We start from the raw sequence: 16,355 nt of genomic DNA on the forward strand, positions 1-16,355 counted from the left end.
TTATTTATTGGTTTCTATCTTACAATTTGGTTGTCTTTACGTTTAAATTATATAACATAATAGAAGAGTTTTTCTGTATCGGATATATTTTACAGAGTATTTCTATCGATTATTTTAATCTATCGACCCATCATTGAATAATTCTGTGTAGGCATCACTAAGTGGGCGGGACCTGTCCATGAAGTATGATAATTATTTGTATGACATTTTAACATAGACAATACAATTATACATAGGCGTGAAGCTGTCAAAAAGCAAATAATATAATGGACAGAGTATACTCGGCATCGCTACTCGGCAGTCGACCGTCACGCGACATGCGCTACACAAAGCAGTGTTCGGAACCGTTCGAACAGTTTCACTTTTACCGTGGTTTCATAAAACCACACAACATTTTTATATTATACTAGTGGTCCGCCCCGGCTTCGCCCGTGGTACCTACATGTTTAAACTATCCTATCTCTCAAGTTGGATCGAACTGCACATGGTGTGCGAATTTTATTATAATCGGTTAAGTGGTTTAGGAGTCCATTGATGATTGAGGACAAACATTGTGACACGAGATTTATATATTATATATATTAAGATTTCTTCTGTGTGTGTTTATCACTTTACTCCTCCTTAACGGCTGGATCGATTTTAATCTATTTTTTTTTTGTGTCGTCAGTTGGATTTGAGCATGGTTCTTTTAAATTGCAATGGTTAATTAATTCACAATTTGAACGCGGACGAATGCTACTATTTAATGAAAGGAAATAAAGTTTTATTTCTTTCACCACTCTGCTGCACTAAACGAGGGAAGCGCGTACCATCTTAGGCCGTATTAAGAAAGAAAGCTGGATACTAATTAATTATCAGCGCTGGTTCGTTCTACACAAAGGAAGCAGGTTGAAGCAGACCAAGACAAATTTTATATGGTAGCGCCCAGTGACCAGCGCGTGTTGAAGCTTGTCGGCGCCGTTCATATATTTTCCTGTGCTGGTTACGAGTTTCCAGCTTTTAATTGCTCCGAGCTTGACACCAACTTGTCACAGGCAAAAAGACTTTGCTCCACCTTTGCTCATTGCCATAATTGAGTAGCACATATTGTCAATATTGACAGCTCTTGACATCCATGATAGTTGTACGTCAATGTCAAGTTATTGTTAAATCGATAACGCGGTGTTTGTATTGATGTGAAATGTGAATGCGGAATAAATAAAAACAAAATTGAGGAAATAAAAACTGCATATCCGAGAAAGTTAGTAAAGAGCTTACTGAATAAAGCACTTACAAGTTGTACAAAATGACCTCAGATACTCTAACAGTTGCTCGACGGAAACTAAACGAAACTCTAGGGGATAAATCAACAAAATATTACAATCATATGAAACAATGGTTTCGAATGAAACTTACAAAGGAAGAGTTCGATATGGAGGCTCGTGCTATGTTGACATCAGAACAAATACACTTCCATAATGATTTCTTACTGGCTCTACTCAATAAAGTCGAGGGCCTAGCTGAAACATCGATAACCATCGCTCAAGAGAAGGCTATCTCACATAATAGGAACAGTAGAAGGCATAAGAGAACGTCGAGGACCTCCGAAAAGTCAAACTTTGAACCAGCTGACTTATTGGAATATCTTCCACCAAATTCCCCTCCAGGCGCGGGTAGCGATGGCGTGAAGTACGCAGCTCAGGTGAGACATTTTCTCCATAAATTTAGACACTCAAAAATTAAAAACATCCAATATAATACGCAACATTTACTGTTTCAATATATTCAATTGATAGCGCAATGAGATAAGAAATAATTTTCAATTTGAATGATAGTAACTTGCTCCCATTCTTTTAACATTGCCTGTAAACATAGAAATATCATAGTTATTGATATATTTATTTCGTTGTTATAAATATTTTCCAGGAGATATTCCTACCAGACCACGCTCTAGTAGTGGGACGATTCATGCTTGCAGCCTGGGAACTAGGTCTTGAAGGTGCTGACGACGAAGCAGCAGATCTCATAGTAACAGCCGTACAGAACTTCCTTAAAAACGTCATAAGTGCAGTTGTATCTCAACGAAAGGGTTACAAGTTGAGAAATAGGCACTTTATGTATGATGTTGGTGGTGATATGCCCAACATGTGGTTGAGGGGTACCAACAAGTTGTATGACCCTCAGCATGAAGGCAGGGTGATTGTGGATGATGGTGTGGATGCATTGGGACCGAGGTGCCCACCTACAATTGATGAAGTTGAACACTCGGCGGCTTTTGAAATTGCTTGCAGGTATGTTTTGAAGTTATGTTAAAATTTTATATTTTTGTAGTATGTTTATTTGTCACAGTTTAGGATTTATATTATTATGAATATAAATTTCTGGTTTTTAACCAAGCATTTTAACATTTAAACCAAATTTTTGGTTTAGTTTTTATAAAAATATAGTGTACAAAGTGTAAAAACAAAATGAAAATACACTCTATATTTCTACTTCTAAATATAGTTTACGAATTCTATTTTATTTGAAATAGTTACAAATTAGTGTTTTTTTTTTCAGTTCAACAGATGCAGAAGCAAATGACGAAAAATTAACAATAGATGAGTTCTACAACACATTATTGGTCCACAAGAATGTAATAGCATGTCATTCTGTGTATGCAGTTAATATGGAAAGATTGGCTATCATGTTAAACCATCCTAGTTATTAGTCATAGGTTTTTGTTGGTTTTCTGAACTAGTAAAATGTGTATGTGGTAGACTGTAGAGCATAGATGATCCTATAATAAAATAAATTGAAAAGTAAGATGTTATTTGGAAAATGTGTACTAAGCTAATGAACATCACTTTCATGTCCAGATACCGTTTATAACTTATAATTTTACCTGTTTTATGATCTCCAATGAAACAAACTTTTAACAAAAAAAAAATATTGCAGATAAAGTGGATGTATATTTTATTTTTTCCTGTGATTTTATATCTTCTTGTGATTCTTGTATATTTGTATAAACATAACATGAACCAGGTACAATAATTCTAAATATTTCTACTTTTTAGTCAAGCCAAAAATCATTTAGATAAATAATACAAGTCCATAATCTTAATTTATCTTGTCTATATGCTGTAAAAATATGTTATGTATAATATGTGATGCTTAAAATGGAATTAAGTTTTATCTCAGTGTACATAGTTTTAGTGGTTTTAGAGTCCACAACAATTAGTCTAAGAATACTGTATGAATTATATAAATGTGGTACATGTATGTATATGATTAATTCATTAAGATTTTAAGGAATAAAAATGTTTTTAAATATGTGTATAAGTTCAGTGTTTTATTTTTTGTAATTTGAGGAATGGGATATATGACATAATATAAGGAATTCGATAAATAAATACGCTATTAAAAAAAAATTTATTACGAGTTAAACTTCGATACTTACCAATTAAAAACAATTTCATTTACATATTTAACATTTCATAATTATAATACACTTGAATTTACAATTATAATAATCTTATTTTAGTTAATAGTTGGGGTTTTTTAGACGTAGATCGAAACCAAATGTTAAGATTTTTTATCAAAATCATTAAGCATGAGTAAAAGAAAGAGAGAAATGAAAAAATAATGTTTATAGGTTCACAAGTAAAGTGAGCATTAACAAAAAACAGACAAGAAATAGTGATACAGAAATAAAATAATATTTTAAAATTGTAAATAAGTACTTAATAAGAACTTTTGAGTCAGGAATAATTATTTGTTTGATAATAGCATTCAACTTTCAAGAAAACATAATATAAACATGTACAAGATCTCAATATCAATAATCTATTATTGTTAACCTGTTAACAAAAGTCAAGAACATAGAATATAGCTATTTTAGCGGTAGGTACTTAAATTATATACATAACACATTAGTCAACTATTGCTTACAATTAACGGTGACATCTACTCTATTATCTAAGCATTTCAAATCAAATATTTACAAAACTAAATCGTAAGACTAGGCGCAATTAAAATAATTCATTTTTTTCAAACTAGGTAGAGAATTATTAGGAACCTACTATGCAATTCAACTATGAATAGGATCACCATATTGCCACGTTGTGGTCATAGTTGTTAATGTATAAGTACCAATGAATATTCTAATTTATACAATATTTTTACTATTTAAATTTGATGTAAGATTACGCAAAATTTAATACTTACTTAAACTGTTAAATATGCAAATTAGATTTATAAGGAACCTAGGGAAATCGTATTTTTTAAAACGTTATTTCCTTTGAGGCGTAATATTCCTATTCTTAGTTGAAACGCATTATACTTAAGTGTTGACATAGCCTGTAAATAGGTACCTATGACCTTGTACTCGACATTAAAGGAGACGAACCAGGCGTAGACGGAGATTGTACTACAATACCAGGCACAGCTCTGAAAGGTCTTGGAGATGGTGTTTCAGCTCTATGCTCCATCTCCATTGCCTCTGGTTCCTGTTGCGTAACCCCTAGCAACCGCCATTTCTTCCACGCTACGTAACCGAGCAAACCCATTGTAGCCGCTATTATGATACCTCCTATTGTCACCCCCGTGGCTGACGCCGTGGACATTGCGTACATTCCTGATAAAAATAATATTTTACGTTAAAAATAAGAAATAAGCTAAATTTTGATTATATAACCTGAACAGTCTAGAATTATAATCCATACTTACTAATACTAATATTATAAATGCGAAAGTAACTCTGTCTGTCTGTTACTCAATCACGCCTAAACTACTGAACCAATTTGCATGAAATTTGGTATGGAGATATTTTGATACCCGAGAAAGGACATAGGCTACCTTTTATTGGGAAATATGTACCACGGGCGAAGCCGGGGCGGACCTCTAGTATAAATACCTAAATACCTCTAGTATAAACGAAATAGATAAGATGCCAGCCCTACTTCTTAATTTCTATGCTAGATTAACCGATCCCATTTTGCAGATAGTAACATACCGTGATCGTGTGGATGAGCAGTTTTGCACACGTGTATCAGATGACTCGCCCATTCCCTAATCGTCTTTTAAATAATAATCCTCCAGTTTATTTCAATTAATGGGCAGACCGTACAGATACATATTACTAAATGCTATTGCTCTCCCTTTCGCCAAATAACATAATATTTTAGCAGGTGTTCCTTACCTTCAATTTCCACTCTGATGATGTCAGTATGTTCATTTCCGTCCTCCATACCAGCACCGCACGTCCACAAGCCAACATCTTCGGCTTTCACTTTACGAATTGTGACACAACAATCACCTCTATCAAGACTGCTATTGGACGGGAAATAGTATTTACCTAAGATTGGACTGGAAAAGAAAAAAAAATTATCACATTGCAAAATCGTGGTAAATTAATAAAAAATAATTAAGAGTTAAATAACTTACTTTGCTTCAGTGACCGTTGGATCTATGCTAAAAGATTTGCCATTTGGCGGTTCAAATCTGCAATAGCTCAGAGGAATAAAACCACCCGTAGTCGCGCAAGACAATGTTATACTCTTCCCATATTTTGTAGTTATGTTTGGTTTTACCGCTGCTAACTGCTTAACAACTCTTACTTGAATCCTCTTTATGGTTTCCAATCGTTCAGTTTTCCTCCCAATGTGACATTTCCACTCACCACTGTCTGTTTTCTTTGCTTTGATCTCATGAACGCACCTGCCTGCATGAACGCCTAGATCTGTAAATCTGAGTATGAAAGATTGATAGATTATTTACAAACAATACTAACATAATATTTAACTACTAGTTCAATAATAATAAAAAGTACAATTAGAGTAGGAAAAGGAAACGTTTGAAACAACGAGGAGATACGATTATTATGCCTTTAATATGTTCATATCTAAGTACAGACCATAACTTTACCGCCAAAAAAACTAATATTGCAAGTCACTTTATAAAAATAGAAGTAGTAAAAAAGAAATATGTACTTACGAAAACCGTGCTCCCCGCGGATTAACAAAACCGCAATAAATCATGGGAAAATCTGATTTGCACTGAATTTTGATTTTCTCATTTTCAAATGCCAATATCGTTTCTTCACCGTCCACATCAAATGTCCTATAAGCTAAGAATATTATATAATTAAACGTTGTATATCACCAATTTGTTAAATTATGAATTATTCAAATAAAATACCATTTATAATCCACAAGTTTTGTAAAAATACGCAAATAAATGCTAATTGTATTTGCTTCATCTTGGACTGTCGCGTATCAGGCAGTAATTAATACTATCAATAATTAGTTTAACTACCCTCGGGCTCATGCGATAATACTTCTGCATTACAAGTGTCAACGGGTCATTTCTTAACAATTATGATAACGTCGGAACTATTAAACTATTTACTAAGTAGATACTCATTGGGCTAGTTACATAATATTTAATTAAACTTGTACATAAATGTGACCACTTGTTTGCACCGTAAAAGATGTGTAAAGAAACTGGAGTTGTTACCGTTAACATTTTAAAGAAAATTGATTTTTTACAGTTGTGAAAAGACAAAAGCGCTGACAACATAAGTAACTGCTATACATTAAATAAACGGTAACCCGAGGTTTAAAATTCCTTTGTTATTTTCTGTTTTTAGGTGTAGGTTAAGTAGGTGTAGTTGTATTTTATTAAAACGAGATCTATCCTTAGTATTTTATTCAGACAGGTCTTCGATTTAGGAGAACTAAATAAGTGAGCGAAGTGAGCTCTTATTTTGTTTATTAGTTCTGTTGTAAAGATACATTTTTACGATTTGCGATTTTATAATTGTCATGCTTGTAATAAGGTTGAGCTTAAAACTGTTTTAAAAAATATTTCTTTGCGTTTGCCAAAAGCACTTAGCATTAGTATATTATCACGCAGATAGAATTAAGCTTTTATTTTTAAATTATTTAGTTTGTATTATTGATCGAATTACAAAGAATTTTTTCGCACATATTTTACATATTTGAATTGAATTGCCTATAAGCCACTGGATTCTGGTAACTTGCGAGTTCTAGGTGTAGTTTCATATAATTTTTTGGCTCGATCGTATAATGTCTGATTTTTAAACCTAGTGACATATAAAATCGTATCATTTGTACTGTCTTGACTACATATTTTTGAGCGTATGGCTATAAAAAAATTAACGTTGATAAGAAAACTATTGTTTTTTAAGTTTCGTATCATCTCGAGAGACAATGTTACGCACGAGAAGTGTGACGCTGTTCAAAGTTTCATCTAAAAATAACGAAATTCAAACATTTTCAATATGAATTTATCCTTAATGTTTATAAAATAATAAATAAAACGCATAACAACTATTCACATACACTTTATTAGACATTCGCACGATCGGACACACAACTATGGTACAAATAATTTTCATTTCCGTCTATTTCTGTTAGGTTTGCCTCGACTACTCCTGTCTTGTTTATCTGATGTTAATTCTTGTTGTAGTTTTTTCAACATCTGCGGTGTTATAAGGCCCTGGAAATAAAAAACGATGGTCTAAAAACTAGTAAGAAATAAAAGGTATTAAAAATTCTGTTAACATATACCTAATAATATTATTGTTTATTAGATTTCAAAGGTACAAAAATCGTCGCCTTACTCCATGACGTGACGGTATTGCAATGACGCAAGCTAGTAATTTTACTCGCAAAGCGCAAAGAAGTTTACATTCAAAATACTTTAAAGTTTGAGGAAAGTGATCACTTTTTGTGGATCTTTCATATTATGTCAAATAACTAATTGAATGAGACAGGGTGTGTGCTCTTTGCACTACTGGCTAATTGAATTGATATCCTGCCTCATAATTAAAATTACAAACATAGGCTTAAGATATCGTCATTTCATTACATATATGTGTATAACAGTATTTATTACGATACAAGTATTGACCTATTTTGAACTGGATAAAAGATAACATACATTGCACCATGACCTTTAACCTTTGTTTGAAGGAAACAGACAGTTTGGCACGAAATTAATCCTACAGACGAGGAAAGTAAGAAAAACTTATTTATATTGTATATCATTCACATAACATTCAAATAATAAAAAAGAATAATGGTATTTAAAAAAATCCTCTTTTCCCGCTTTTACTTATCATTTTAGACAAGTAACTTTTTCCTTCATTACACATAACGAACGGATATATACGAAAAAACAATCATTCAGTTTATTGATTACTGTCAAGTAATCAATAAACATCATAATTCAATGAAGTTTTCGATGAATTAAAAAATATGAATGTAAATTTAATCGTAAAAACACATATTAAATATAAAAAAATAATTCTCACCCTAGCTACAAGCATTTCTGACAGTTTTCCCTTCGATTCATCACCTCTCGAGTGTCCGTGAGACATTTTCTTTTTGCCTCTACCGACTTCCTCCAACTCTGAACCGTCTTTGAGCGCTTGATCTGAGTTTCGTAGTAATCTGTTGGAAAATAATTATTATAAATTATATGACTAAAGATTCACATTATATTCAATTCTAAGTAATTTTATAAACTGCAACATAAAGTGAAACAAAAATGGCATTTTTGACGAGCTGTGGTGAAGTGGTTAATATTATTAGCATTTGAACACATTATATCCTGTTTCTAATGCCTTTACAATTTGTCGAAATATAAATTTCCAGAATATTTGATGGAATAGTTTAACCAGTCTCATCACCAGGTTCTGCTATACAGGGTGTCCCACTATTGGTATACTAAGCGCGAAGGAACTTGTAGTTTTGCATACACTGATCACGTAAAAAATACATAAACAACAAAATTACGTTAAAAAAATTTTGATAATTTTTTCCTGAAAATCCATGTTTTCTTCTCTAGCTTCGCGCAGCCGTCATATACTGCTTCTCTAATGTGAGCATTTTGTCTATGAAAACATAATCTTAAACGATAGCTCACGTGCTAGTGGCAAAAATGGGTGGGTTGCTTGCTATGGGTGTACACATAGAGTTTTAAGATTTCATCTATTTGAAAAAAAATGCGTCTGGAATTTTTTAAGTATTTTTTACGTACTCAGCGTATGCAAAACTATAACCTCCTTTGAGCTTAGTATACCAACAGTGGGACACCCTGTATAAAAAGCACATATTTTTCAATAACATATCTAAGTGTTATATAAAACTCTTACCGGGTAATTTGGAAGATCCCTTGCTGTATGATGGCATCTAGTTCCGTCTCCATTTCGCGAACGAGCTTAACGTCCGGGAACATGTCCGGGAATCTATAGCTGTACGTAAAAAGAATATTTCGTTAATCGTTACGTTGCGAAATTATTATGTATTTAAATTTAAAACAGTAAAAACACTGGGATATCTAATCTATAATATCTTTGTTAATTGGACAATATAAAAAAAAACACGTGATTATTATTTTAATAACTAAGCTGAAAGGTAGGTCCCATTTTATTGACTGATAATTAATTATTTATACCCTTCTCTGTGTCTGTCTGTACGGACATAAATACATGTTAAATCATCTTAAAGAAAAAAAAATCTAATTTTACAAAACATAATCATATCAGATGATTCACGTTTATTTTTTAATGCATTTTATAATGTATAGCAAAACGATAGATTCTAATATCTATTAACCAGCAATTATTCTATTTGATCTCTTTTAAGATTTAACATCCTTACCTAAGCCACAAATACAACTCGAGAACATCAAAAACAGCTTCCAGATGCACTAGATCCATGATCGTCTTCGGTGCTGGTAGCGGCCAGTCCACTACGTTGCTTAACCAGTTTTTGGTTAACGGCTCGTTGCGACTGTATTGCCGCACCATCTGACAAATTATTTGATTATAAAAATTCGCGATACTCAAGAAAAGAGCGTGTGTGCAGAGCACATGTCAGAAGTGAAACTTCTTTGGCAAAATTCAAAGATACCAGAATCGTTTCCTTACTCAATAACGTGACGGCATTGCCATGACGCGACCTTGAAATTTTACTCTCAACGCGCCTTAAAAAGTTTCACTTCAAAAACCTTTACTTTAGAAAGTAGCACATTAAAAACTTCCTTATTTCTGTTTTTTTTTTATGTAAATAAAAAAAACTAATTAGGGTGTTTTTCCACCAATAATGTGGGAGAATGTGTAGCGAGGAAAGTGTTTGTAAATAGCCAATAGTGTCGCTTCAAACGCTTAACGCTTCAAACTTCAAACTAAATGAAGAGAAAAATTGGTTGTCTGTAAAGTAGGTTTACGATCGAGATGTTTACGTGATAACATAATGCAGTGGCAGCGCTCGAGATGAGACGGGAGATCGGTCCGTCTCTCTCTCGTTATACCTGCGATCGTGCTCGTGAGGTTTTGGTGTGACACCAAGTTTCTGAACATGTCACCCGACTAAAACGATTTTAAAAACGTTATCAGAAAAATGTTTTACCTTAAGGAAAGTAGCGCACACAAAGGGCAGTTTATTATTGATCGGCGCGCAACAGAACACGTACCGCGCACGCAACGGTAGCGGCACGTGCTGTATCATCTCCGCTAGGAACTTGAACGCTTCCGTGTTGCACATGAAGTATAGCGAGTCGTCCACCGTGCATAGGTGTACGAATATGTCCTGGGAACGAGCAAAATTATGGAATAAAAAAGACGGGTTGCACTCCGGGAGTGCCGGCAGAAGTGAAAACTTGATTATTAACGTTGAGCATGTTTGATATCCATCCGTCTTACGCTTTTCGATCAGGTCACGAGTCCTGACGCGAGTTTAAGATTTTATACCCATTACAGAAAAAGTGCTCAACGCCGCTAAAGAAGTTTTCACTTCAAAAAAGTATAATAAAAGAAGAAAAAAGGGCCCCTGCTGAGCACACGTGTCAGAAGTGAAACTTCTTTGGCAAGATTCAAAGTTACCAAAATCGTCGCCTTACTCGAATGACATGACAGTATTGACATTTTACTCACAACGCGCTTATAAAAGTTTCACTTCAAAAAAAACAACGATATGGACGTCACCAAAACATTTTTTTTAAACAATCACAATAATAATTATCTTTAGACAGTGTCAAGCGTTTCTAATGAGCGTATACAAACCTTGAACATTATTGTCACAAAATAAGTTTTTAAGTTATTAATTGACAATGAGTTTAATTTTCTTATCAGCAACGACTTTGATCCTCATTTAAAGAATCTTATTTTGCTTTTTTCTCCTAATACTAATTATTTTTAATTATCCACATACCATTAAGCTACTAAGACTTGCATGTGGCAAATGATAAGCGTATAACTCCATCTGTTCAGAGGTTGGATGCAAACCAGCCTGCATCACTGGGTCAGGTGGTTTGGACAATAGAGTCTTTAGTGTTGGCAAGTCTTCCGCTTTGAATGTTGTCACGTAACCCGTCTCCCAGGCACTACCGTATCTACCTGCTCGACCTGAATCGGGAACATTTTGGTTGACATTTTTAATTCCTCTGCCAATATAATTCTACACACAATTTTAATAAACATTTTAATCGACATATAACTTCTACCAATTACCCAAATAAAAAGAAATACCAAACCCATACTCGAAACATTTATAACATACAAATACATACATCTTGATACACATAGTATGCACCTTGTGTATAATTTTCATTTAAATTTCCATCTATTAAAACATGTGATCTATAAAATCTATAAAAATATGTATGACAAAAATAAAAATTATACATATTATTAAATAAATAAAATAATATATTATATATAATTATAATAAGAAATAGGATTCAACTTCTGGAACTGAAATATCTGCAAAAAAATACATACCCGCTATTTGCAAAGCTTGTGATATACTGATAACATCCATTTCCTTCTCACCATCCTCATTTACAACTGGCTTTATTAGAGAATAAAATATTATCCTTCTTATACTCCTAAAATATTAAACAAAAAATGTCAAAAATTACAAAAAATCTGTCAAACAAATCTTATTATAAAATTTCTTATTTAATAACAAATTTGTACATAAATTCAGAACGTAAATAATTCCAATAACAATAGTAAAACTTACAAATTGATACCAAGGCCGATAGCATCCGTAGCGACCATAACCTTACATGAACTGTCAGGATCATTGAATTTATTTGCTTGAGCCAATTTTGTTCCTGGCGGTAAACTACCGTATATAACCGCCACTTCATGTCCCCTAAAATATAATCAAAGGTATTAAATCTTCAATATCGTTAAACAACTAAATGTATGAAATATTATAGATCTTATAATTTATGGGTGTGAAGTCTCATGATTCAAAAAATTCTCTAGAAATAATTCTAACTTCACAACAACTGAACAAACTTTGATAAATTATAGGGACCAGAGAGATTATTTATTACTATTTTTAAAGGTTTTATACCTCTCCTTTCTCAATATATACTGGATATTATAGACTATTTTGTTTTTTTATTATTATTTAAATGAATACTGTATCATTTACTACTAAATGACTATCTTTCAATATAATGATTTCAACAACTAATACAATAAATTGTATGACCTTATAGATACCTGCCTCAACAGGGGACTGACCTCTGTTCTATAGCACGACTTACACTGTAAATGTCGTTCTTATTGAAACATACGATACAATCGCCAGGTTTCACATTATCCAATGAGCCCAGCGCTGAATCCTCTACTTTCAATTCCGTCAACCTTTTGTATGTACGAATCTAAAATAATGTTAAATATTGTCTGAATTTATAGTTTGTTTACTAAAAAATGTATTGGATTTAATTTAAATATCAAAGAAAGTTGTGTTAGTTAAACCACTTGTAAAACAAACAGGTGCAACGATTCATTGATTTTTGGTTTCTCTGATATGTCTCTGTTATTTCTACTTCAAAATATGTTTTATGTATTGCTAAACAACAATACTAATATTATAAAGCTGAAGAGTTTGTTTGTTTGAATGCGCTAATATCAGGAACGACTGGTCCAATTTGAAAAATTATATCAGGGTTAAATAACCCATTTATCAGGGAAGGCTATAGGCTATATATCATCACGCTAAGACCAACAGAAACCAATCCCCGCGGGTGAAACCGCAGGGTGCAGCTTATAATATGATAAAAGAAAGAGATAATTTATAATATGTCATATAACATTATCAAATATACCTCCATTTCTTCTCCAGTAGTATTACAAATTTCTTCCACTAAATTTATGGCACCAGCCTCTCCACACAAATGAATTTCATCAGCTTGTAAACCTATGCAAAAATATACCATGTATTATACATAATAACTTCAGACCTCATCACCTTAACCCATTGACCACCGAGCGGCCCGATCGGGCCGAGACACAATAGATTTTCTATTGTGTCTGTGATCCGAGGACTGACGGATTAATTAACAAAGTATCTATTAAGAATAGATTCCGCCCGCGGCTCCGCCCGCGTTTTTAAAAAATAAAACCCGCATAGTTTCCGTTCCTGTGAGATATCCGGGATAAAAAGCCTTATGTCTTATTCTGGGTCTTCAGCTACTTACATAACAAATTTCATTGTAATCATACGATTATATTTATACATACGACATACAGTAGTATTTGCGTGAAAGAGTAACAAACAACAATCCATCCTCACAAACTTTCGCATTTACAATATTAGTAGGATGACGAGCATTTCTTTGTTTCTAAGTATTTAAAACATAATAACTTTAAATAAATTACCTAACACAGCTCTCGTCCATGCCCACCCTCTACCTCTGTCACCAATCATTTGGATTTCATCTATGATTGCTACTTCATCTGAAAAAATAAACAAAATAAATATATACATTACTGCATTGTCACCTGTCAGCTGACAACACACCTATAATCATCATCATCATTATTCATAAAAAAAAATTGTTTGTCTGTAAAGTCGGTTTACTGACGATAGTTGAACGTGACAACGTCCGATAGTGCCTCTTTGTCGCTCGTTCTGCGCTCTCACTTGCACTTCACAAGCCTTACATGGAACGCCTCAGAGCGAGGTAACGCCGCATGAGTCATGTTTTTTCGTGCGTGCAGCCGGCTCTATCGTATTATAAGACGTTGTCACGTCAAAAGGCCCTGCAGTTCTCTTTTTTTAACAATCAAAACATTCTGATGGTATTTATATTTTTTATTGATGGTGACTGCCCACTCGGCTGTGTGTTGTTCATAATTGAATTACGATTACCCCAATATTATATTCAAAACATAGAGGACTTATGGGCGCGGTTTGGATATATGTATACATATGGACATTTTATTTCTGTTTGTATTGCATGCATCAATATTTTTACATACTTAAAAAAAATATTAAATACAATTTTGGATAACTTACAACTGTCATTCAATGATGTCATTTCCACTGTACACGCAACATGTTTTGATGGAGTGAGTTCCGGTTCATCAAGAAGAAATGGCTGCTCGTCAGTTTCTGTAACTTTTTCTTCATCATTATCTAGTAATGTACTATATTGTGACGCGTGTCGCCTCTCTTCACCAGTTATTAAGTCACATGGAGTCCCCTAAAATAATTATGATAACATTTAAATATGTACATCAAATAAAGTAAAGGATAATTTAAGAATATCACTACATGTACAAAGTCACTTTCTTCGTTATGTCCCTATTGTATGCTAAAATCTTTAAAACTTTGCAACGGATTTCAATGTGTTTTTTTTTTTTTTTTAATAGATAGAGTGGTTCTCGAAGAAGGTTTTAGTATATAATTTATTAGGTTTCAGACAAAGCGGGCAAAGCCGCGGGCAGAAAACGAATATACTAATTATTTGAATACATACCCTTTTATTTGATTTGTGATATATTTCTGTAGCTAATAATTTGAGTGGTCCACAATAAACCCCGGATTTGGCAGTGAGGTATCTTTCCATGGCATGGTAAGTCTTTCCAGAGTTCGTAGGACCTGCGTGAAATACTATCTTCCTATTCATATTCCGAGCTTGGGGATACCTGATATAATAACAATTTCAGTTATAAAATTTCATAATATGTATTACAATAATTTTATATGATACTAGCAAACCTGGCGAACTCCGTTTCACCACCAGAGACACCTTTTCTTTGCTATAAACCTCACGGAGCCCGAGACCTTTCGAACGAATGCACAACCGTGGAAATCAGTTCATGCGTTCTGGAGTTATAGCGTCAGGAAAGAAAACTCGACTTATTTTTATATAGTAGATAGAATTTATAAAAGTTTATATTTACCAATTGGCTGGGGTTCTTAAATCTGATATTTTCTTTAAATCTTCTAAACAGTCTAGATGAGGAAATGCTAACCTAGCGTGCCTTAGAAAATATGGAAATAAATCATCTACATGTCCAGCACCTAGAAATAACATAAATAGTTGTTTTTTCTTGTAATTTCGGAGCACAAACAAAAGATTTTGAACAGAGGGTCCGCCTAAAGCAAAGGGGGCGCAAAGTAAGGACTTAGAAAATTTTTGATCCAAAGTGAAAAATTTTGAAGCGGGGCTCCTATTTCTGTGTAATTTTTTTTTTTAACAAACCTAACCTAACCTAATGAAAACCATCAATCTTTGAGGGCGAATATCTCAGCCATTTTTGATATTAGAGAAAAGTTGTTCCTATAAAACATGCTTATATTAGCGTAATCTTTACGATAAAACAATAATAAATAGGTGTTATAATGACACCAACTCCATCAAAAAAATTTTAAGTCCTGTGCCCCCTTTGCTTTAGTCCAACCGAACAGAACAATGTGTTAATAACCTCACCTACTAATATATCACTTATAGTTATGTGTAAATCTGGCGGCAAATCATGTTCCAAACAATGTCTTCGAAACGACAAGAATGCCTGATGTAACAACTGGTCATCCAACCCATTCTCAGATGCCAACACTCTCACTTCAGCTTTCTGATAAAATTTATTCAATATTTTTAACAAGTCTTGCTTTTTTAATCTTCCTGTGAATTCTTCGCCTATATTGATATCATCTGGATTTGGTTTAACTGGTACAGGAACAAACAAAGCCGATGGATTACCCTTATCATGTTTCTTGGTTCTTTTGAAAACATAACCTACACTTCCAAGTTTTCCTTTTCGCGGATTCAAAACACTGCTGACGAAAGGTGTAACACAAGGTTGAAGTCTATCAGTACAATAAATAGTCCATATTCGTGAAAAGCCTTTGTACATTTTGATTAAAAAATAATAATATTAGAAACTAAAATTTATCGAATACAATCTGACACATTGCTACAAAAATGCAAAATGCTGAAACTTGACACTTGATGGTTGACACTGACAGATTACTGACTTTTGTCTTTTTTTTTGTTTATTTTTTTCTCCTGAAGTTTGATATTTTTGCCAGTTCCCTGTCACAAGTTTTATGTGTTTAAAA

At 33.3% G+C, this 16,355-nt stretch overlaps 3 protein-coding genes across 3 annotated transcripts; 1 reads left to right on the forward strand and 2 right to left on the reverse strand.

Annotated features, from left to right (window-relative positions):
• Positions 1-640: 640 nt before the first annotated feature.
• Positions 641-3,323, forward strand: LOC149482415 (transcriptional adapter 1-2-like). The gene is made up of 3 exons (XM_089703988.1): positions 641-1,681; positions 1,906-2,270; positions 2,539-3,323. The coding sequence occupies exons 1-3, from the start codon at positions 1,286-1,288 to the stop codon at positions 2,687-2,689; spliced, it is 912 nt and encodes a 303-aa protein (XP_089560114.1). The 5' UTR covers positions 641-1,285; the 3' UTR covers positions 2,690-3,323.
• A 50-nt stretch (positions 3,324-3,373) lies between these two features.
• On the reverse strand, positions 3,374-6,323 carry LOC149482416 (uncharacterized). The gene is made up of 5 exons (XM_089703731.1): positions 6,157-6,323; positions 5,953-6,085; positions 5,404-5,706; positions 5,159-5,325; positions 3,374-4,594 (listed from the first exon to the last, which is right to left on the reverse strand). The coding sequence occupies exons 1-5, from the start codon at positions 6,215-6,217 to the stop codon at positions 4,332-4,334; spliced, it is 927 nt and encodes a 308-aa protein (XP_089559857.1). The 5' UTR covers positions 6,218-6,323; the 3' UTR covers positions 3,374-4,331.
• Positions 6,324-7,308: 985 nt separating this feature from the next.
• Suv3 (Suv3 RNA helicase) lies at positions 7,309-16,236 on the reverse strand. Its single transcript, XM_089703729.1, has 15 exons — positions 15,727-16,236; positions 15,197-15,317; positions 14,770-14,938; positions 14,307-14,493; positions 13,667-13,744; positions 13,114-13,205; positions 12,527-12,666; positions 12,012-12,146; positions 11,768-11,874; positions 11,199-11,392; positions 10,398-10,577; positions 9,648-9,796; positions 9,140-9,238; positions 8,297-8,435; positions 7,309-7,479 (listed from the first exon to the last, which is right to left on the reverse strand). The coding sequence occupies exons 1-15, from the start codon at positions 16,148-16,150 to the stop codon at positions 7,375-7,377; spliced, it is 2,319 nt and encodes a 772-aa protein (XP_089559855.1). The 5' UTR covers positions 16,151-16,236; the 3' UTR covers positions 7,309-7,374.
• Between the last annotated feature and the right edge of the window lie 119 nt (positions 16,237-16,355).

This window comes from Colias philodice, chromosome 15, assembly GCF_061535455.1.
Source record: "Colias philodice isolate Cphi_HAF_F1 chromosome 15, ilColPhil1 Martin Lab GWU primary, whole genome shotgun sequence".
Lineage (NCBI taxonomy): Eukaryota > Metazoa > Arthropoda > Insecta > Lepidoptera > Pieridae > Colias > Colias philodice.